Raw genomic sequence first — 23265 nt, forward strand, 5'->3', positions numbered from 1 at the left:
GCATTTTTTTCCTATTTCCATTAAAATATATCAAGGAAAACTCAACATTTAAAAGGTACAAATATGATAATATAGACACTTAAAGCATGATTAAAAGTTGGTTGAGATGCTAATTGTGTCGTGTATAATAGCAAGAGGTCACAACTTCAAATCTTGTTACAAGCTAATTTTACTTTTGTTAATTGACACGACTTATGTATACATTGGGCAAGTGAAGTAACTGAGGTGCCACGTGACATGTATACATTGTCACGCACGCCTTTTAATATATTTGTATAAATGGATGCATGTCATATGCAATTAAAAAGAAAATGTGATTATGTAATTGATATACTCCCATCAAAGAAAATAACTATCATCGTAAATAACACAATTCGAACTAACTATGTGTTAACTACATCTAACTAACGTATTATGGATCAAGAATATGAAAAATACACTAGTGAGTAGTGATAGTCCTTAAACTACTAATGTTACGCTCTCCTATTATTATACATCATATGCACAAAAACAGTATTAATGCAAATTGTAGACCCAAACCGAAGGCATCATAACAGAACCAATCCACAACTTTCCATTTCTCTCCTCTACTTCACTAGCATACCTCACTTGCTTCCCTTGAGCATCTTCCAGAACTTCAACCGTTTTTCCTTCTTCGTTCAACTTCACCGCAATTGCATGGTGCCCGCCCATAAACAAAGCATGAAGTCGCTGTGCAGAGCTAAGCGGGAGCTTAAGCAACACATTTCCGACCCAAGAATTTTTAAGAAGCCAATCTGCCAAACGGGTTTTCTTGGCATGTAAAGCAACCCAAAACTCGCCTTTCGAGTTTCTTCTTATATTGTCCGGAAATCCAGGCAATACAACGAAAGTTTCAACTTGGCCTGCATTTGGACCCTGAAGCCAGTATCTTAAGATCCTGCAGGTGCTAGTTTCAGCTACCAGCACAAATGAACGGTCTTTGCTCAAAGCCACTCCGTTTGCAAAGGCAAGACCACGCAGCAAGACAGTGACTTCTTTGGTTAATTTGTTGTACTTGATGAATCTGCCTGTCTGATCTCCACTTAAAATGGATGGCATGAAGTGTCTGCAATTGAATGCGAGTAAATGTTAGCTAAATTTCTTATAATATGACTTAAATCAAACGTAGTCTATCGTACATTTCAGTATTGGCTAATCATTCACGTTCATAAACCATGGGTTCATATGACTAAGATCATAGCAGTCAGCCAGTCAATAAGAGAATAAGGTTGCAGTCTCTTCAACAGAAACAAGGGAGTTGATGATGCTGTTTCTGAAGGAAGTAATACCGTAATTCTGTAAACTATGTGAGATATGAGAATGGGACCAATGACAAGAAAGGCCTCCCAAGGAAGAGAAAAAAGAAGCTGAAGAATAAGAGCCAGTCAAACTACCCCCATTTGTCAGGCACAAAGGCTACCAACTAATAAAATAGGCAGGTCTTGAATCACACATTTTATGGTACAACATCCTAGAGTCTTCAAGGTACCCAGTATACGCGTCTTCTAAAGGGATCTTAAATCAGCTATCATTGTGAGACCGTGATCCCTCTACGAGTCCTCGAACCAATTTATAATAAGTAAACCAGATAAAACTCCATGAACGGTAAAAATCAGAGGTTAACATTAACATATGAAATTGTCCTACCCAGAATTTTTTTTGTGCCAACATTAGTTTACTGCTTTCCTTGTTAAATCTTGAAATACTTCTTATTCGAGATCTTACTTGAACCCTAGTGCTGAAACATGGATATTTTAAGTCTGAAGTAATGTACTAGTGACTACTAAATAAGCACATAATCTACAGGAGACTATACCTTCTACGAAACTTCGTGCTTGTGTCGGTGAAGTAGATGATATCATTTTCTTCATCAATATCCATGTCATTGGTGAAATACAAGGGAACGCCTTCAGCCTGAGTTGCCACATTTGAGGCCAAACCACCTTCAGGCCCAACCCTTTGAAGGCCAAAGTAGGCATCAGCAATGTAAAGGTCTCCACTTTTCTGTTCAAATCTCAGACCTAGTGGCCTGCCACATACATGCTCCAATTCTGGTGCAAATGCTCGCGTACACTCCTTTCTTCAACATGAAAAAACATTTAATGGGAATGAATTCAGTACTGATAATTTTCATTAGCAAAATTCAGAACATTATACTCCATTCAGCAGCGTATATCTAGCACAAGAAGCTGAACAGAACAATACAGCTTGTACGAAAACATATAATGGTTTCCTTTATAATTGGCATGATCCGCCACCAATTTTCTTCTTTGATACCTTGAACTGAACACATTAAGAAATCCAATTGACTGTTCATCCTAAAACCTGACAATGGAGCAACTGTTCCATTCGCATTTTCGACATTCAAGAGCATGCTTACAACCCAAGTGCAGTTCCATCCCCAAAACCCAATTATAGTTCTCTTTGTTTGCTTAAATTAATCTGAACATGTTTACAAGTCCAAGTCATTATCCATCCCGAAACCAATTGGCAATCTGATAAGTGATAACTATCCCATTCCCATCCCTCGACATCACGAGCATGTTTACTGATGAGTGAGAATTTAGTCTCACTCATATGCATATTTTGGCAAGATTTACATGATAATTTTGAATTCAAATGCGCTTTTTCCTTTAATTTCCTCATTTTCATCCTCTAACGATGCATGCTAGGTAGATGGAATTTCATGGTTCTTTCCCCCTCCCCTTTGATCACTAACTATTATTTAGTGTGGTTGTAGTTGAGAAAAAGTGCAAAAGGGAAAAGGAGCGGGCGCTCCTCCAGTCCCCTTTACATGACAAAACGAATCAGAAACTTGGAGCGAGGAGGGAGCTACCGAGGAGCTGGAGCTCCTAGCATGAGGAACAACGAAGCGGACGCTCCTTTACGTATTAAAGATGGTAGAAGAGGGCAGAAACTTGGAGCTACCAAGGAGTTCCCATTGAGCAAACGCTCCTTGGGCGCATTTGACAAGGAGCGGGCGGTCCTCTATATCAAGGAGCGGGCGCTCCTCACCTGCTCGGCAGCCACCTTGTTGGGAGTAGGGATGGAGCGACCCAGGAGCTACCCTTGAGCACTCGCTCCATCGCCTCACTTTGATAGGAGCGTGCGCTCCTATTTAACAAGGAGCGCGTGCTCCTTGTTATTTTCACGACAAATTTTTCTTAAACGCTGATTTTGGCCCCGTTTTTGTAAGGATATAAATATTCTTTTCACTTAATGACAAATTAACTTTTATTCCAATAAATCATTTTCAGAGAGTTTTTAGCTTAATCTAGTGAGAGAAAGTGAAGTTCTAGAGAGAGAAAGTAGATTTCCATGGTTTTGTAGCTTGGATTATGACAAAAATTGTGATTTTTATGCAAGATCTTCCTTTCTTCTTCATGGTTTAAGTAATATCTCCTCTTCTCTCTGCTTTTTATACTTTTATCTTTTTATTTATTTAAATTTTGTCTAAATTAGTTTAATTCATGTTTAGATTTTAGTATTTCACTTAATCTTGTATTAGATGGTGTGTTGATTGTTTAGTTGTTCATATTTGATTTATTTTCTCCTTCTATTAGTATTATTATGATGATTAGTGAGTAGTTAATAAGTTGGGGGTTGGAGTGAAAACCCAACCATGATTGATTTTGGTATTTGAATAAGAAGTTAGGGGTTCGATTGGATTTCTTAATTGATCAATAGCATGACTATCGTCTACTTGCATTCTAGGATTGGAATGTTTGTTGATTGATGCCTTAGTCAAATTGAGAGGAAATTAGGGTTGATGTTTATGTTATTTTCTTACTTAATTGCTCATGAGAGTGAGAATTGAGTGAGAGTTTGTTGCTTGATCCTTTCCCCTATACTTCGCGCTTCTTATTTCTTAAATCATGATTGGATGGTGTTTATCTCCTTCTCCCAGTGTTTTTATCAATCAATTTCTTGTCTAATCATTTAGCGTTTTCTTAGTTAATTACTTAATTTAGTTCTTAGTTTTACAAACCAAACATTTTGCTAAATCTTCGACTTAGCTTGCAACAATTAGCAACATCAGTGTTCTTCTTGATATTCCCTGCGGATTTCGACCCTTACTTATCACTTTACCTAGTTTAGTGATTTAGTTAGGTTTTGGTTGACCTTAGGAGATTACTAACGACCTAATTTATCCTTTGTCAAAATGGCACCGTTGCCGGGGACTGGCCCATGTTAAGGGGGCCAATGGGTAGTTCATATATGGTGCAAAATCACCTCTTTCTACATGGTAGTTGTAGATTTGGTTGGTTTGCACCATCATGCCATCATAGTCACTCTGCATGCTTTCCATCATAGAAAGCATACGATTTTGAGTGACAGAGAGGTAATGGCATGCTCAAGATCAAAGGAGGAAGAAGAGTAAGAAGGAGATTGTCTAGTGGAGCGACCTTGTAGAGGGGGACAACATGCTCAACACAGGGTGGGGGATCTTCATCTTCGGGTTCACTAGCGACATCTCAAACATTTCTAGCTTCTCGGTCAATCCTAATGGCCTCGGGGTTGGGGAGGAAGCAATGGTGGTGACCCGTAACAAACCAACTCCAACGCTCCGGGTCATGGGTAGGACGGATCCATTGCATCCGTCGCAAGGCATCAAGGTCAAGGAAAGGGTTATTATCAATGGTCTTGAGTTGTTTTAGGTGTTCCCAAAACCCTTATTGATAGCTATCAAACATATCATGCCACCAATGTTTATGTCCCCCTGATAGAGTTCCCCTTTTTATCTCTACACATTGCTCTAAGAAGTGAAAACCCGAGTTTAGCATTCCCCCTAAGCAGTTGGGGGTCTTGGTGGCCATGTAGAGAACGATGAGGTCTTCCTTGGTCATTTTACTAAGCTCTTGCTTAGTAATTACACACCCAACGAGAAGTCGATGGTTGTACCAAAGGATAGATGAAACAATGGTCGTAGAGGAGACGGACCGAGATTGAAAGTTGGAAAGTCGAGAGATGAGCCTCCAAAAAGCTTCTTGGTTGTAGTTGGAGAAGTTTTGGAGGTGAGGGTGATAAATCCTCGCCTCTGGGGGCCAACTAAATACCCCATTCAACTCCGCTAGTGTCATTCGAAATTTGGTGTTAAATAGTTGGAAGGAAATATCAAATTTTTCCTCCCCATTTAGAGTTCACTCCTTGGCCCAGCGAAAGAAGAGCGGGCGTCCGTTTCCTTGTGAATTTTCAGAATTTCCCAAAGGAGCGGGCGCTCTTGATTAACACGGAGCGTGTGCTCCCATTTTTTTTCCGCCCCTTTTTTAATTTTTCGGCCCTCTATCCTCTCATTTATTTTCTCCCATTTCAAACCCTAACATTTTTCTCCTCTCTCTCTCTCCATCTTTCTACCTTCTCATCTCTCACAAACTCCATTAAAATCACCATCAACTCCATTTTTCTGACTCTATTCTCTTCCAGTACATCCTCTACTTTCTTTTTCTTCACAAAAATCTCATTCATCTCCCACAAACTCTTCATCCTCTTCTCTCACTTGAATTTTGGGTTTGCTTGAAGAAATTGGGTTCATCTTAAGATTTGAACCACCTTTGCCTACTACATTTAAGTAAGATCATCTCTTCCTTTTTCTTCTTCTATTTTTCACATTTTATATTTATTTTATTTTAATTTTTCTATTTTTTTCTTCTCTTTTATTTTTCATTCTACATAGTTAGTTTATTTTTACTTTTTGCTTGTGATTGTAGGATTAGCTGTTTTTCTAGATAGTTTTTTATTTCTTAGTTTTTTTTTTTTTGATTTGTGATCTTTGTGTTTTGTGTGTTCTTATAGTGTAATTTTTCTTTTTAGTTTTTATTTTGTAATTCTTATTGTGATTGTTGGAATTGTTGTCATAGAAGCACCTTTGGAACCTCCCTAGGATCATTTGAGTTGTTGGAACTTTGTTGGTGTATATATTGATTGTGACTTTGTTGAAATTTTGGGAATTGTATTGTCCATTTATTGATTGTCTAAGTGTGTGCATAGTGGTTGAGCATCCTCTTTAAACTCCATAACATGACTTCACGCACCAAGAAAAACAAAAACCTCACAAATGCCAATCCTTCCCCCAATGATTCAATCCACATTCCTAACTTTCGGTTTGACCCCGACTCAAATCATAAAAAGGCTTATGATGTACTTAAGCACTAAAAAATCAACCCGACCAAATTCTACCACGACCCTACCTTAGAAGCACTTGGCATTTGCCAAGATGTTCTAGCGTGCTTAACGGACCTAGGCTGGGACCGTTTTTCATCTATGCATGCTTTGACATATGAGCGGGTCACCATTGAGTTTCTCGCGTCCCTTGAGCGAACTCTAAATGGGGAGGAAAATTTTGATATTTCCTTCCAACTATTTAACACCAAATTTCGAATGACCCTAGCGGAGTTTAATGGGGTATTTGGTTGGCCTTCGGAGGCGAGGATTTATCACCCTCACCTCCAAACTTCCCCAACTACAACCAAGAAGCCTTTTGGAGGCTCATCTCTCGACTTTCCAACTTTCAATCTCGATCCGTCTCCTCTACGACCATTGTTTCATCTATCCTTCGGTACACCCATCGACTTTTCGTTGGGTGTGTCTTTACTAAGCAAGAGCTTAGTAAAATGACCAAGGAAGACCTCATCGTTCTCTACATGGTCACCGAGACCCCCGACCGCTTAGGGGGAATGCTAAACTCGGGTTTTCACTTCTTAGAATGATGTGTAGAGATAAAAAAGGGGAACTCTATCAGGGGGACATAAACATTGGTGGCATGATATCTTTGATAGCCACCAATAAGGGTTTTGGGGAAGACCTAAAACAACTCAAGACCATTGATAGTAACCCTTTCCTTGACCTTGATGCCTTGCGACGGATGCAATGGATCCGTCCTACCCATGACCCGGAGCGTTGGAGTTGGTTTGTTAAGGGTCACCACCATTGCTTCCTCCCCAACCCCGAGGCCATTAGGATTGACTGAGAAGCTAGAAATGTTTGGGATGTCGCAAGTGAGCCCGAAGATGAAGATCCCACACCCCGTGTCGAGCATGTTGTCCCCCCCTCCACAAGGTCGACCCACTAGACAATCTCCTTCTTACTCTTCTTCCTCCTTTGATCTTGAGCATGCCATTACCTCTCTCTCACTCAAAATCGTATGCTTTCTAGGATGGAAGGCATGCGGAGTGTCTATGATGGCATGATGGTGCAAACCAACCAAATCTACAACTATCATGTAGAAAGAGGTGATTTTGCACCATATATGAACTACAACCATTGGCCCCCTTATCATGGGCCGGTGAGTATGATGATTAGTGAGTAGTTAATTAGTTGGGGGTTGGGGTGAAAACCCCACCATGATTGATTTTGGTATTTGAATAAGAAGTAAGGGATTCCATTGGATTTCTTAATTGATCAATAGCATGACTATCGTCTACTTGCATTCTAGGATTGGAATGTTTTTTTATTGATGCCTTGGTCAAATTGAGAGGAGATTAGGGTTGATGTTTATGTTATTTTCTTACTTAATTGCTCATGAGAGTGAGAATTGAGTGAGAGTTTGTTGCTTGATCCTTTCCCCTATACTTCGCGCTTCTTATTTCTTAAATCATGATTCGATGGTGTTTATCCCCTTCTCTCAATGTTTTTCTTAGTTAATTACTTAATTTAGTTCTTAGTTTAACGAACCAAACATTTTGCTAAATCTTCGACTTAGCTTGCAACAATTAGCAACATTAGTGTTCTTCTTGTTATTCCCTGCGGACTTCGACCCTTATCACTTTACATAGTTTAGTGATATGCATATAGGTTACAGCAGTATAAGAGGTGGCATCTTCGTAATAAAACCAAAATAATACAACTATCGTGTCGACTGATGTGATCTGATTAGATCTGAAATAAGCAAAAATAAGGTGAGCTGAACATATCCTAAATATACTATCACACTCTCATAAAATAAGGTTTTCTAAAATAACAAAATTAAAAACAATAATTTATCAGTAGATGGTATTTGATCATTGTGAATCTGCGACAATTTTTTTCTCCCTTCTCATATAGAAAAACACTTCTCTTAAAAAGTTTTCACAAAATCGTCTTATTTATTTCATAAACGAAGAAGTACATAATTTTGGGTTTATTACAAAAATACCACTTGATATGTTACAATACACTAGAATTTTTATCATACACAAAAACATTTCATTTATTTCAGAATCAGAGAAGTACATAATTTTAGCTACTTTTTTGTTCGCTGCTTATTTAAAACCTCCAAATAAGTATAATAACAAAATAGGTTAGCTCCAAATGAGTAAAATATAACCTTATTATGCACATGGTACACCCGAGTGTATAATAGATACACTCTACAATACACATTTTCGAAATCAACCAATGATTTCCCACACTAATACATCTTATTCAAGTTTGGATAAAACTTGATTGACCCATTGGGTAAGGCTATGTTTAGTTCACCTGAAATTTTCTGATCTGAACTTATCTGATCTGAACTTATTTTTTCTGATCTGATCTGAACTTATTTTTTCTGATCTGATCTGATCTGAACTTATTTTTTCTGATTACAAGATCTTATCTTTTAGATTTTTCTCAATATATAAGAAAAAATACAGTCATGTGGGGTCTTGTTTGATTCGTCTCAATTAATATTTTATTAATATTTAATTATTATAATTTTTACTAATATGTAATGAAAGATATAATGATTTTTAAATATAAGCATGATCTGAACTGATCTGATCTGAACTTATTTTTTCTGATCTGATCTGATCTGATTAGATCTGAAATAAGCAAAAATAAGGTGAACTGAACATAGCCTAAATTACCCATTACTAATAGAATTTAATGCAAAGTGGAATCCAACTCAACATTAACAATTGTTTTTTTTAATAATATATTAGAAGTGGGTAATCTACCTAGTAGGGTAGATGTAGATGTACTGATGTAGTTATGTCCTTCAAGTAGGGGTGAAAGTTATTCGGATAAAATCCAAAATCCAATCCAATCCAATCCAAATTAGTAATTCGGATCGGATTCTGACTGTGTTCGGATTGGATTCGGATTGAGAATTTTTGGAAAATTGGATTTTCGGATCGGATTGGATTGAGGGTAATTGGATCCAAAAATCCAATATAACCGAATAGTAATATTCCTTGTATTATATATGTGGATTGGGCTTAAGTGCTTAACTGATTTTTTATTATAAAAAAACCTACTCCATAGTCCAATACACATAGAACTTCAATCCTTCCCCTAAAGCACTAACTGCACTTAATTCCTCATTTCCTAAATCTACTAGGCTGCTGTTGTGCTTAATTTATTTCTACGAAAAATTAAAGTTTTAAAAAAAAATCGGATTTTCGGATCGGATCCAATCTAGAGTATGAAATTTCGGATTGGATTGGATCGGATTCAAACCCTAATTGGTTTGGATTCGGATTGAAAAATTGAAATCCAAATTTTATTCGGATCGGATTGGATTAGGCCCTAATCCAAACCGCACACCGAACTTTCACCCCTACCTTCAAGCTCATTCATAATCATTATATCAGCCGAAATTTGCTGATTCATTTATGTCAGCTAATTTATGTTGTTGGTCAACCTTAGAGACATGTGTTATTGATTTTTACAAACCAAACATTACGGATTCATTTACTCATTGTAATAAATTGATTGTCGAAAATCACAACTTTGAGGACAGCAATAAATAAATAAATAAATAGAGGGAGTAGTACTAGTAGTACAAATTAATGAATTATACATACCTAGAAGAAGAAGAGGTGAAAGCAAAGTCGAGCCAAGAGTTGGAATCCGGGTCCCACTTGAGAATTCTGCCATCAGCAACACCAGTGTAGGGACCACCACCAGATGGGTCGAAGGCCAAGCTCTCGGGCCCAAACGCAGCTTGGAGTTGGATGGGCCGGGCCAGATGAAGAAGGTTTTGGGAAGCATTGAGGAGAGAGAGAGGAGGATGAGAGAGAAAACGAGGAAGAAAGAGTAGTATGAAGGATGATAGTGCTGCAATTGCAGATGCTGTGAGAACCATGTCTGACCCTTTCCTCATCTTTTCTGTGGGATGCAGATAGCCCAAGTGTTGGCTGTTGTGTTGGGGAGTTGGAAGACTATTGATTAACAAAAAATCTAATACTGTTCATATCCAAAAACAAATACTTTCTCATAAATGTAATGTGAGACTTTGGCACATAGATTTAGGAGAAGATAAAAAGAAAGAGAGGGATTCATGTGATGAATACTCCCTCCGTCCCAAAATATAGTTCTCATTTCTATTTTGGGAGTCAAATTTTAAAAATTTTGACCAAATATTCATACTAATGTATACAAAAAAACATATTCATGAGGGGTCTTGTTAGATTCGTCTCAATGTATAAATTCGTAATATCTTTTTATATTTTTTATTAATAAGAAATAGAAGATATTATAGGTCAAAGGTACGTCTTGGAGACTGTGCAAAATGAAATGGGAACTATATTTTGGGACGGAGGGAGTATATTGGTTCGAAAGTCAATTTTTTAAGACACACTAGCTCAGAGGCTATAAGGCTAAACAGTTTAGAATTAAATGTCCAACATATTATTGGGATGAGAATTCGAATCCTGGGTAATGTCCTGCAATTCGTGGTAGTATTCCACTGAGCTACCACCTCTTCCTCTAATTCATGTGATGAATAGAGATAGAGAGAAGTAAATATCAAATATTGTACTTCCTCCGTTTTAAGATAGAGTTCTCATTTCCATTTTGGGTGTCCCAAAATATAGTTCTCATTTTCATATTTAGTTCCACATTTTTTCATAATTTGTGTGGAAAAATCATGTCACATCATTTATTTGTTTCTTGAATTTTATTTTTCCCTCAATTTATTCAACTAAAATGTTACAATTAATGCTCTTTTACCAATTATTCTCCATTCTCTCTTAAAATCATCTTTTCCCATACAACATTATTTAAATAAACAAAAAACATTTAATATTCCTCTTAGGTTCTACTTGCATAAATTACCGTGAAAAAAGAAAAATGGGAACTATATTTTGAGACGGAAGGAGCAACATTTTTTATTTTAAAATGGACTAAAATGGTAAGTGATTCATTTATTTTAGAATGGAGGAAGTATGTATATTGGTCTTCTACGCCTAATTTTTTTTTTTTTTTTTGAAGGGAACCCAAAAAAGGGGGATTATATTATATCTTCCAAAGCAAAAGAAATCACATCAACCGGGAAATCATCCACCCACAACCGCTTGCCAATCTCCCAAGGTTGGAGATGAGCTAACATATGAGCAACCTTATTCCCATAACATTTAACAAAAGACCATACAACACTAGAAAAAGAGTTAACTAAATCTAAAACATCGTAAATTATTAAATGAAAATCACTAGAACCCCATTTTCCGCTTCTTAAAGCTTGGATAGCCAAGAGACAATCGCTTTCAACTTCCACTTGTGTATAACCTAGCTCCAAAGTCACTTTCAATCCATAGAAAATTGTCTTCGCTTCCGCAACTCGGGTCTCCCACGCCTCATGAAACTGGAATGTGCTCGCAGCTAACACCTCACCCATATAGTCCCGACACACAAAACCAATACCACAACCCAAAGAACCCCCCAAGCCTGCATCAACATTTACCTTCATCCAATAGGTAGTTGTTGGAACACAAGGTGACACTCAAGAAGGGGGGTTGAATTGAGTGACGAAATTTCATCGATTTTCGCAAAACCTTTGTTATTGCGTTTTTGCGAAAACTAAAACTTAAATTATGTGGAATTTGATGCACAAACACAGAATATAACGTGGTTCAATCTCACCTCTGAGATCTACGTCCACACGAAACATAACTCTTGATTTCTTTGAATCCTAAAATATCAACCTCTTGATACAATAAGACTCCCTCACTACTAACCCTAGTAGTGCTAACCAACTCTTAACTCTAAGAGTTGACACTCTCTATAATAGTGAAATTACAGAAAGAAAGAATCCTCAAACGAGTGCTTCTTATTCAAACAATTAGAGGACAATTACACTCGTATAATAGTTACTTGAATCTAACTCAAACAGTGTTATACTCTATGCGTTAGGAAATTGTTTTCAGCTCTTAATATCTCTGATTTTTCTCCCTGAAAACGTGAGATCTAAAAGTGAATTATAAAACCCTTTATAGGACTTGATTTGGACGAAAATCCTTCAAAAATATCTTTATCTTTTAATCCTTAATTTAAGGGATAAAACTCTCTTTTTAGAAAAACAAACTTCATCTTTTTCCATCTTTATCTTTAACCTCAAAAAGATAAGTTTTCCATATTAGATTTTCTTTTCAACTCAAATTCTGTTTTTATCAAAAAGTATTTTCCAAATCTTTTTTGAAAACTATTTTACTTGTTTTCTTAAAACACGTTTTTCTGAAATTCTTTTCTAAAACACGTTTTTGTAAAATTCTTTTCATAAAACACGTTTGTATAAAATACTTTTCTAAAAACACGTTTTTTTTTTATAAAATTCTTTTCTAAAACATTTTTTATGAAAATCTTTTATCTTATTTCATAAACTAATTTCATTTTTATATAGACATATAATATTAATACAATTATTTATTTCCTTAACTCTAAGAAAATAATAATTATATATTTCTATATTTAGCACATAGTATCTCACCTAGTTCAAGCATATTACATTTTTATACAAAGTAACTATTCTAAGGAACATATAAACTTGGACTTCATTCTTGATTCTTCTTTTCCTCAAAGTCTTCATTTATGAATTCTTTTCTTCATGCATCTGTTGCAACTGTTACATACTTTCACACTATAACATATTATATTAATTTTTATCATCAAAACATAACATGTATATGCACAACAGTAGTTTTCGCCCACAAAGTGGGGTGGGCCGAAAGCACGGAGCTCGATGCTACAGGTAATAGGCGAGCCTCCAAAGCCTCGCTGCTTATCTTCATTGCATAACCAAGTGTATCAGCAGGATCACTCCTCTCATTTGCCATCAAGACACGACATCTAGCACCCGATATAGCCCATGCTGTTGTAGAGAACACACAAAGCTCCTCCTATTCCATATTCTCAAAGCATCTGCCCCACCAATCTCCCATCGAACCACCCCCCCTCACATAGCGTCCCATCATGCGAGCTACGCCTCCACACTTCCTTTGCCATCGGGCAATGCACAAGCGCATGTACATAACTCTCCTCTTCCTTCCCACAACCTCCACAGCCCGTATTATAGCTAGGAATTCTCCTACTTAGTGCTAATCTCGTTGGCAATGCATTCGAGACGACCCTCCACGCAAACAGCTTGACTCGAGGCAACATTTTAATTGCCAAATCTTCTGCCATAAATCCATAACATACGATGGTGACGCTTCCTGCTCATTGTTCGCATCACCCCACAAAGCTTTGTATGCCGACCTCACTGAGTATTACCCATCCTTTTCAAGATCCCAACAAATAGAATCATCCGGTAACCGAGGGCTAAGCGGGATACTCATCACTCTCTCCACCTCAAAATGGAGAAAAGTTGTGACACTAATTCTCGATCCCAAGACTTGGTAACCGGATGGATTAAATCGGCCACCACAGAGTCATTGTTCGAATTACCTCATGGGGATAAAATCTTTCATGACTAGGTGCCCATAATCCATGCATCATGCCAAACTTTTATTTGTTCACCATCACCGACTCTCCATCTAACACCTCTTCTCAAATTAAAACCCACTTTGCCTCCAAATACCTCGCCAAGTGTAGCTTGGATTCGAACCTAGTTCAGAACTCATATAGGAAGAATGAGGAAAATATTTTGCCTTCAAAATCTGCTCAAGTAAGCTGCCCGAGTGTGTTACCAATCTCCACGCTTGTTTGCCAAGAAGAGTCCAATTAAACAATTTCATGTTACGGAACTCCAACCCTCCTTCACCTTTTGGTTTACATAATTTCTTCCATGCTATACATTGAATTTTTCATTCACCATTCTTTTTCCCCCACCAAAACTGCGCTATCAATTAATTTGAAATTAAAAATAATTCATAGCCCAATAATATTAAGAAGAGAATGGACCACCTTTCTGAATATAATGAGTTGGTGACTAGTTTTAATATATATAGTGACCGATTTAATTTATTCGAGGATCATATTCTTTAATTTATTTAGTGACTAGTTTAATCTATTCGGTGAGAATGCCATATTATTTTTAAATCTTGACGTACGATTGCAATTCCAGATTCAAAGGGATACAAAGGAATGAGAAGAGAAAGGATTATTAGGTTGGTGTGAGATATTTTGGGATAGTGTTGGATTAGAGGCGAGATAGAATAAACTTGTTATTAAGAGAATATAAGATTGAGTTTGTCTAACTTTATGTTAAAATTAGGCCCGCATATTCTATAATTTGTGATAAAATTTTCAAAATGTACTACTTCCTAATTCTTTTGTAATACCCGTAATATTGAGATATGCTAAGAGATCAAGGAGATGAAAGAGATTAAAGACTTCAAAAAAAAAAAGAACTCTCATAAGCTAAGAGAGAGATAAGAGGAGAATATATTGCCAAAAAATATCAACATTGCAAGGAAACATTGAACTAAGATAGTAAACATTGCAAGTATTAAAAAAAGAAGTATATTATTTAAATAAAAGTTTTCCATTCGTCTGATTTTGTTTAACCCATTGAACTAAGAAGCCTATTGAGGCGAGTACCAAGCCGTTGTCCGAGCTATTTTTACGGTGGGGACTAGGATCGTCTCCACCTATAGGGATTAGATTAGATTAGATTAGATTTGAATTGAGGGTCTTCGAATGCACATAAATCAAATGAGCCTATATTTTACATTAACGTTTTATCTTTCAGGACATAGGAACCTTTTATTTTGAGTCACATTATTTAAAATATTTGATATAAGTTTGGAAAACTAGACTCTAGACCAAATAAGCAATAAACCCATCTAACTAATTTGATTTGTGTATGCGTTTTTCTTTGTTGAACTTATGACATGCTAACGTTAAATTTGAACCATTGGTAATGTAAGAGAGACTTCCTATTTATAATTTAAAATTAAGTGACAATTCAAACTCAATATTAAGAAGTGAATATATTAATTTTTGGAATATATTGACTAGTTTAATATATTTAGTGACTAGTTTAATCCACTTAGTTCTCACATCTATACTAATATATTAAAAGGTGTTCTTCAACAAAGAAATGTGCCACATGGCGCAGTCCTGATCTCTCAGAGTTTTGACTTCATGTACTCCATGTACAATAAAAACAATTAGATTATGCATGGTATAATATTTGATCCCTTGACTGCAAGCTTGTGTATTCATGTCTTAACCACCAAATCAAGTAATATTTGGTGTTTTAATTTCAATGCAAAATACTAATAAATGAAATATATAAGTATCCAGGGCATAGGTCGGGCCTAAAAACTAGTTTTTTTAATTTATTTAGTGACTGATTGAATCCATTCGGTAAGCCTGTCGAGTTTTTTAAAAAAATTGTTTGTTGTGGTTTGAGATTCTAAGGGAAACAAAGAAAGAAAAAGAGAAGCGACGACTTGGTTAGTGTGAGATGTCTAGTTATAATATTTGGTAAGAGTGAAATGAAATAGACTTTTTAAAAAAATGTGGGCTTGGATTTGTTTTATTTTATGTTAAACTTAGACCGTCTATTCTAATAATTTGTAAAATTTAAAAACTCTTTTACTCATCATATAATTATATTCTTTTAAATACTTATTTTAGAGACTGAGGTTAATGTTTATGCTTGTCAATAATAAGTTTGTTTCAGATTTCTATATTAGCCCATCATTGGATAATAGAGTCCGTGGATTAGGCCCAAAAGACATAGTAGTTACATTAATTTGGATTTGTAGATAAAGCTAAACTATCAAGTTTCAAAACTGTGGATTGCATTAGATCGAACTTGGTAGAATTTGGATTGGATAGTGGATGATATATTACTCAAAATCCTAATTTATTTCGAATTTGTTAATATTTGGGCCAAATGCAAACCGGAAATCATACCCTTAATTCACAAGTTAAAAGACTGAAATAATCGTACTAGTGTCAGTTATGTCACCATCTCCTATAAAAAAGATCACAACAGAAAAAACCGAACAAGAATGTGAAACATCCTAATGAAGAAACATGTAACAACATTTAGAAATAGCTGGACTAGACCTGTGCATGGGTTGGACTAGGCCTGATCACGAACTCGACCCGCGGGCTTAAGGCCTGAAATTTCCAGATTTTGTCCACGTTCTGTTGCGTGCTCGTGCTTGTGCCTCCTCCTTGTCTGGCCCGTAGTTTATGTTGTTGTTTTGGATTATTAGTTGTTTTCGACTCAAATTCCAAGAGAAGGGATGTTTGGCCTGCAGGCCATATAGACGGGCTCGTGCAGGGTAGGACCTGAAATAAAATTTCTTGACCGTGGTAGACCCGCGACCAACATAGCGGACAACTGGTGGGGGCTGGCCCAAACCGTGTTGGAGTATTTGATATTAAATACGATACTTTTTTATTTATATAAATAATACTTCCTCTTTGTTCATTTTCTTTCCCTAAGCATATAATAAGGATCCAAACTTTTAGGTTTTTCACCATTGAGGACATACAACTTTATTTTTCTCCGTTAGGGACCATAATTTATTTTTTGGTGAAATTTGACTATTGTGAGGTTGAAAGGGTGGGTTCTTGAGTTAAAGATTTTTTGAAAAAAAAAGAAATTGAATTAATTGTTCTTAAATAAAGTATTCATCTTCTTCATCCATTTAATCATGCTCACAAACATCCACCATAAAACCCACCATAGCCACCCCAAAACCACTAACCATTCCCAATAATTACACAAACCACCACGAGAACCACCCAGGCCACACCGAAAACAACCCTATACATCAATTAACCCACCCCTCCACATTGAAAACAACTCTAGGCGCCAATTAAACCACCCCTCCACCTTGAAAACAACCCTAAACCCCAAAATGACCGCGTACTGCTTGATTGTTGGAATCTTTACTTTACGAGGATTGGGGGCCCGCATGATTCCCTCGCTAAAAGGGGTAATGAAACCTAGGTTGCCGATTTGGGCCTCGGATTCTTTGCTAGGCTCAGAGATGCTCGATCCTTGTTCTCTTTCCTTGCTATCCTTTTTCTGTTGTTGTGGTTCCCTCCGTTCCTGGCTAAGGTTCGGGAGAACCTTCCCTTCTTCCCTCGATCGTGCCCGTCGCTCATTCAGGACGTCGCGGGCATCTCGAACACCATTTCTGAGGTGGCGCTCGTTAATGATGTGCCTTGCGTCTCCTCTACCAGGGTGAGCTCGAGCGGAGATCTGGGGGGCTCGAGCCGAGTTTGGAGAATCGAGGGTGATGAATTGGGGTCGGAGGGTCCCGCCTAGGCTTCCCTTAAAGTACTCAAGGGACGGGAGGCCTAGTTGACATGTCTTCCCCTCCATTCTGAAAGTTTAGCATGAGTGCCCTTAGGCTTTCGCTCAAGATTGTCCCTGAGACGATCTGCTAGTTGTTGGAGGTCTTGCTGGGTGACATGGTTGGGACTCGTCTTCTCATATCGAGGGGGCTCGATTCGGGGTAAGGTCACCCTTTGTCGAGGTTCCCCAAGATTGACAGCTCTGGTTGCCTGGCCTCTCGAGGGTGGACTTCCTCGAGGAAATGCTGATGCCTGAAAGAAAGAACGGGGGACTGACGAGGGTCTCTCGCTGTCTCGTCGGCTACCTTGAGGGAGGGGGTCTCTCCTTGGTGTGATGAGCTCGGGGGCCTTCGGCTTCGTCGAGTTCTCCGAGTATTGGCCACGGCTTTTTGCTCAATATTCCTACAGACGACACCAATCGGTTTCGGGTAAAAACTTGTAAGATGGGGGATGAATTGGAGTCAAGGTCGATGGTTGATGAAGGTAACCAGTCACTCGGGAAATGAAGTGAGCGCTGCAAAAACGAGAGTTAGACTATCCCCGAGGGGTGTCCGAGATCACCCCTCCGACATTCAAGTCAGTTAATTGATCAACAATAAATATGGAGTGGTTTGTCTAGAATTTATTACCTCAATAAATGGGGATCCATTATTCCCTATTTATAAGCGTTGGAATGTGTGAAATTAAAAATGTCTTGCCAGGCTGGAGCGAGGTCTGGGCCGGGCCAGGCCTCTCATCTTGAGCAGTCATTTGATCATGGAGGTCTAAGAAGGGTCGGCCCCGTGTTAGGGCATGAGGACATATGAGGCCCACCGAGAATATATTGGGCCCAAACAATAATCATTTATCACTCAATGAGATAAAACACTATTATCATTCATCTTTTAATGATAATAATAATGACAATAACTCATATTATCATTACTATTATTATTAGGATAGATTATAACCCATGTCCGATCGTAATCCTTCCAGATAAAAGCAACCTTATTCATTATTTTGTACTAATAACAATATACATTTATTGGACTTTTGTTTTAGATGAAACCATTACACTAAACTTATTATCACATAAAACCAGAGTGCCTTTATTCCTGGTCGCCATATGGATGACAATATTTTGATCAGTCATGAGTTGAGTCACGTTCTCAATAAACATCGTCGGGGCAACGTTCATATGGCAGCGCTCAAAATTGACATGAATAAGGCGTATGACCGGGTTAATTGGAGGTTTCTTTTAAAGGTTCTTCAGGCATACGACCTTCCTGGACAATGGATTAAATTGATTAGTCAATGTATATCCACAGTTACCTATCGCATTTTGATCAACGGACAAATTACGGAGGCTTTTCCATCCACTTGTGGTCTCCGCCAGGGTGATCCACTTTCTCCCTATTTGTTTCTATTCTGTATGGATATCCTGTCCCGCATGTTAACACTGGCTACTGATCTTCGTCATTTCGATGGCTTTCGGGCCCACAGGTACGCGCCTTCTATCTCCCATCTGTTTTTTGCTGACGATGCTCTTCTTTTCTTTAAAGCCTCAACTACGTCATGCACGGCAATTTCCAATCTTCTGGGTCGCTTTTGTCATATTTCTGGGCAAATGATCAACCTCCGTAAATCTTATGTAAAATTTAGCCCCAATATTCCTGAGAATCGTGTCCTTGAATATAAAGGTCTCCTGCAGTTGGACTCGACAAAGTCTTTGGGTACATATCTTGGTGCTCCTGTGGATATTCAAGGGAAGAAAACTCAACATTTTACCTTTCTACTGGATAACATTACGCAACGCATCACATCCTGGAGTCATCTCCCTCTATCACAAGCGGCGAAATTGATCCTCATAAATTCCATACTTTTGGCTTCTATCGCTCACATCCTATCGGTCTTCTTGATTCCCAGAACCATAGCAAACAAGGTAGATGCAATGCTTACTCGATTTTTCTGGTCTACCAATTCTGGTAAAGGGATTGCTTGGCGAAGCAAGGACATATTACATTTGCCCAAGGGTGCTGGTGGCCTAGGGTTGCGTAGTATTACTTTGCACAATCGCTCTCTATTGATTAAGAAAGTTTGGCGTCTGCATCGGAATCCCAATCTTCTTATAAGCAAAATTTTTTGTTCGATTCCACGGGCTAATGCAATTACACTAACTAAGCTTCGGCCTTTACGAGGACAATGCTCTTGGGGTGCTCGAGGGCTGCATCAAGCTGAGAAGGTTCTCTTAACAAATTATGTTTGGAAAATTGGTTCTAATTCAGGTCTACTTGCGGGAAAGGAGCGATGGGTCAATGGGGCGATTCCCCTATTTCGGGAAGATGTTCCTCTTAGGACTGTTGCTTTGACGACAGTGGCATCACTTTTGTTGCCTCAACACCAAGGTTGGAATGTGCCTCGTCTCTGTGAGCTTTTTCAGTCCTCTACAGTTCGCACTATTCGTGGATTAGAGATTCCACGGTTCAATTCTCCTTCTAACAGTCTTCTTTGGCCTTTCACAACATCTGGCCAATATACCACTAAATCTGGGTACTTTTTCCTCTCTCGAAATACATATATCTGTAGCATGAACGTCCCTCTAAATTTGAACTTTTTTCGAATTTCATGGGGACTGCGCATCATGCCTAAATGGAAGATTTTCCTTTGGAAACTTTGCCACAATGGGATAGCGACATCCGCCAATCTCTCCTCGCGGGGTCTTGCAATATCTGATACTTGTCCACAGTGTAACATGGCACCTGAAACATCCCAACACATTTTCAGGAGTTGTCACTTGGCTACCATTTTATGGCAATCAGGCCAACTGGGTATTCATTCAAATTCAAATCCTGATGTTGCTTTCCAAGACTGGCTTATTGCCTGGGTCCATTATTTCTACCAACATGATGGCTATCATGGTGCTCGTCTGCCGATATTTGTGGCCACCTTATGGGGCATTTGGCAGGGTAGGAATAAGTATTTTTCAACGGAGTAATTCAGGACTTGGCATGTATTCACTCTCTAGTAAACCAAGGTATTCAGTAGCACTTCACGTTTTTGGCTCAACCGCGATCCAAAGTCCATGCTCGGTCTGTTGATTCAGGACCTCCAAGGTTCCTTTTCGCACATTTTGGAGCATCTTTCTGCGGCAATCCACAAGCATATATACAAGTGTATGGTTCTTGGACCCCAACTTCTACTTCGGCAGGTATTGCATGGGTAGTTGACCATATTTCAAGCCACACTAGGGAAGGTCAAGGCAGTTGCATTATCGCTCCTTCGGCTCTATCTGCTGAAGCCAAAGCTTGTTTGGAAGCTTTGATTTGGGCTCAAGGACATGGTCTTCGTCACATCATGGTATATACGGACTGTGAACTGCTGGTCCAGGGTTTACGGCATCAAGGCACCCAACCAATTTCAATTGCTTGGACCCTGGACGACATTCGATCCATTGGACAACAGTTTCAATGGTGTAGGATTACAAAGGTTTCTCGTCTACTAGTTCAGCAGGCTCATGATCTGGCTACTCATATACGGAAAGGCCAAATTCCGTTTACGGCATTTTAGATTTGTTTGTTTGTTTATGCTTCTGTATGTTTTTCCGGTGTCCAAAAAAAAAAAAAAATTATTATTTTTTTAGGTAATGAGTCCAAAGTAATAAATACTAGTATATGAAAATTGTGTTATCAATATGACAATATCCCTTCTATCACTAGATAAACAATCGTGTTACCCAACTTCTACTAATTAGATTGAATGAAAAATAATAGAAAACACGTGATAACAAGTAGAGTATTAGTAGGAGATATCCTTGAAAGATTTGATACCCTTGAAAGAGTTATATAGTATTTTGCTAAAGGACACCTACTAAGTTTAGTGACCCGACAAGGTATGCTAAGGGCACAGTTCTTTGTTTGTTGGAGTGGGTTTGCACTTTGCTTTCATCTTGTGCAACAAATGCAACTTCTTCTTCTACTGCATAATCATATTCTTATTTTTAAATATGGCCATTATCAAAAGAGTTAAGCGACAAAAACTGCCACCAATATTTAAAACCTCTTAACAAGATATGCATATCTTGACAAATGTGTATTATGCTAATATGTTGCTAGTTGATTGCTACAACAAATAATAGCGCACGTACTACCAAACACCCAGCCGTATTGGCTATGTATACGGTATATTAGCTTAAATACCTCATTTAACCAGCTTATTAATTAGCTTTTGACCTATTTAAATTATTATTTTAAACAATTGATTAGATATGAAAATGGCAGATATCAGCGATTGCTTGCCTATGGCGAAAGCCTTTAATTAATTTGAAGGGCTATCATCAAGAATTTTTGGATGGAATACATAGGTTAATTCGACTTAATTATACAGATAAGATTTTTTGGAACTGAACTAACAAATTATGCAATTAATATAGATATACCCAATAGGTTTCTTCTCCTTTGTCCCTCTTCAAATCTCTTTCTAGGATTTTATTTTCTTGGCTTTCTTGACCAAAAATAGTCTAATTTCTTCATAAATTTGATCCGATCATTTTCCTTAAGATTTAGTGTTATTATCTTATTTATTGCTTTCTTTTGTTTAATTCCCTCCATGTGTGAGAGTTTTTCTACTCCTTGGTGTTGCTTCTCATTTTTGTACGAGCTTTCTTATTTTCATGGTGTCGGTAATTTGAAAGATGATCTAAATCCATGAGGGTTTAGATTTTTTAGCGATTCGTCGCAGGAAACAATTATATCACATAATCAGATTGTGCTACTTGGAAAGATTCAAAGACATTGAAGTACACTTCTCGTGTCAAGCTTGAAGTCATCGAGTTGGAGTTGTGCTCGAGTATGCTTATAATTTTTCAGTTCTTAAGTATCATTGTATGTGTTGTTTGACTTACTATTAATGATTTATTTTCTTCCCATAAAAAAACTTTTTGGGACTGATGGGATGGCAAGGGAATTCCATCCCAAAGTGCCTCTAATGGAGTTTAATACCACAACCTCAAGGTTGTAAGATACAAACTTTACTACGCACTACTTGGTAATATTTGTATCTTCTCTTAGGTAGGTAAGATCAAGGACCCTATTGAACTGACACCTTGCTCAGTTTTAACAAGTCGGGTGTACATGTCAAACTCCTTGGGAAGGAGGCGGGCCAACGCCCTGAGGGGTGTTTGGAGGGGCAAAGGCCAAGGGCCCAAGGTTAAAAGGGGCCAAATCATCTAGCTTTAAAATAGAACTAAAAAAAAAACCTAAATAAAAACAGGTCTGCACAAGGCTCACACGCGTAAAGTACTTCAATAAACTGAGAAAGAAAATCTCAATTCCCAAAATCTTCGACTCCTCATCTTCTACTCCTCTTCTTCAGTTCTTCAAATCTTCATTCATCACTCCTTCTCTCTCTCTCTCTTTCCAAGATCCACATTAAAATCTCTATTAATTTCCAAAAATTTCTCAAACCTCCATTAAACTCTTTGAAATTTTCCATATTTCCCAAAAAAACTAGTTAAATTTTCCGTAAATATGGCATTCTACAATTTAAATAGGGAAGAATTGAATTTGTATAATGCAATACTCATTAGATTTGAGTTAACTACCTAGTAAGGACCTAAAGTATGAGAGTTTTTTCCAACAAGGACCTCAACAATTTTTTTGATCTACTAAGGACCTCATATCTACTATGGTTACATTTTCCATCCAATATTATTAACTTTGTTTTCTTTTTGTTTTAAAAAATTGAAATGACCCCACCAACTCAATTATTCTTTATCTCTTTCTATATTCCTCTTAATTTGACTTTAACTTTTTTTTCCCCATAAAACTA

At 37.7% G+C, this 23265-nt stretch overlaps 2 protein-coding genes across 2 annotated transcripts; one reads left to right on the forward strand and one right to left on the reverse strand.

The window, feature by feature from the left end:
- Positions 1 to 300: 300 nt before the first annotated feature.
- Positions 301 to 10187, reverse strand: LOC104889460 (protein STRICTOSIDINE SYNTHASE-LIKE 10). Its single transcript, XM_010674683.4, has 3 exons — positions 9783 to 10187; positions 1838 to 2101; positions 301 to 1087 (listed from the first exon to the last, which is right to left on the reverse strand). The coding sequence occupies exons 1-3, from the start codon at positions 10079 to 10081 to the stop codon at positions 517 to 519; spliced, it is 1134 nt and encodes a 377-aa protein (XP_010672985.1). The 5' UTR covers positions 10082 to 10187; the 3' UTR covers positions 301 to 516.
- An 8450-nt stretch (positions 10188 to 18637) lies between these two features.
- LOC104889595 (uncharacterized) lies at positions 18638 to 21006 on the forward strand. The gene is made up of 2 exons (XM_010674853.1): positions 18638 to 20405; positions 20648 to 21006. The coding sequence occupies exons 1-2, from the start codon at positions 18638 to 18640 to the stop codon at positions 21004 to 21006; spliced, it is 2127 nt and encodes a 708-aa protein (XP_010673155.1).
- The last annotated feature ends 2259 nt before the right edge of the window (positions 21007 to 23265 follow it).

The sequence above is a fragment of the Beta vulgaris genome, chromosome 3 (assembly GCF_026745355.1).
Source record: "Beta vulgaris subsp. vulgaris cultivar EL10 chromosome 3, EL10.2, whole genome shotgun sequence".
Taxonomy (NCBI): domain Eukaryota; kingdom Viridiplantae; phylum Streptophyta; class Magnoliopsida; order Caryophyllales; family Amaranthaceae; genus Beta; species Beta vulgaris.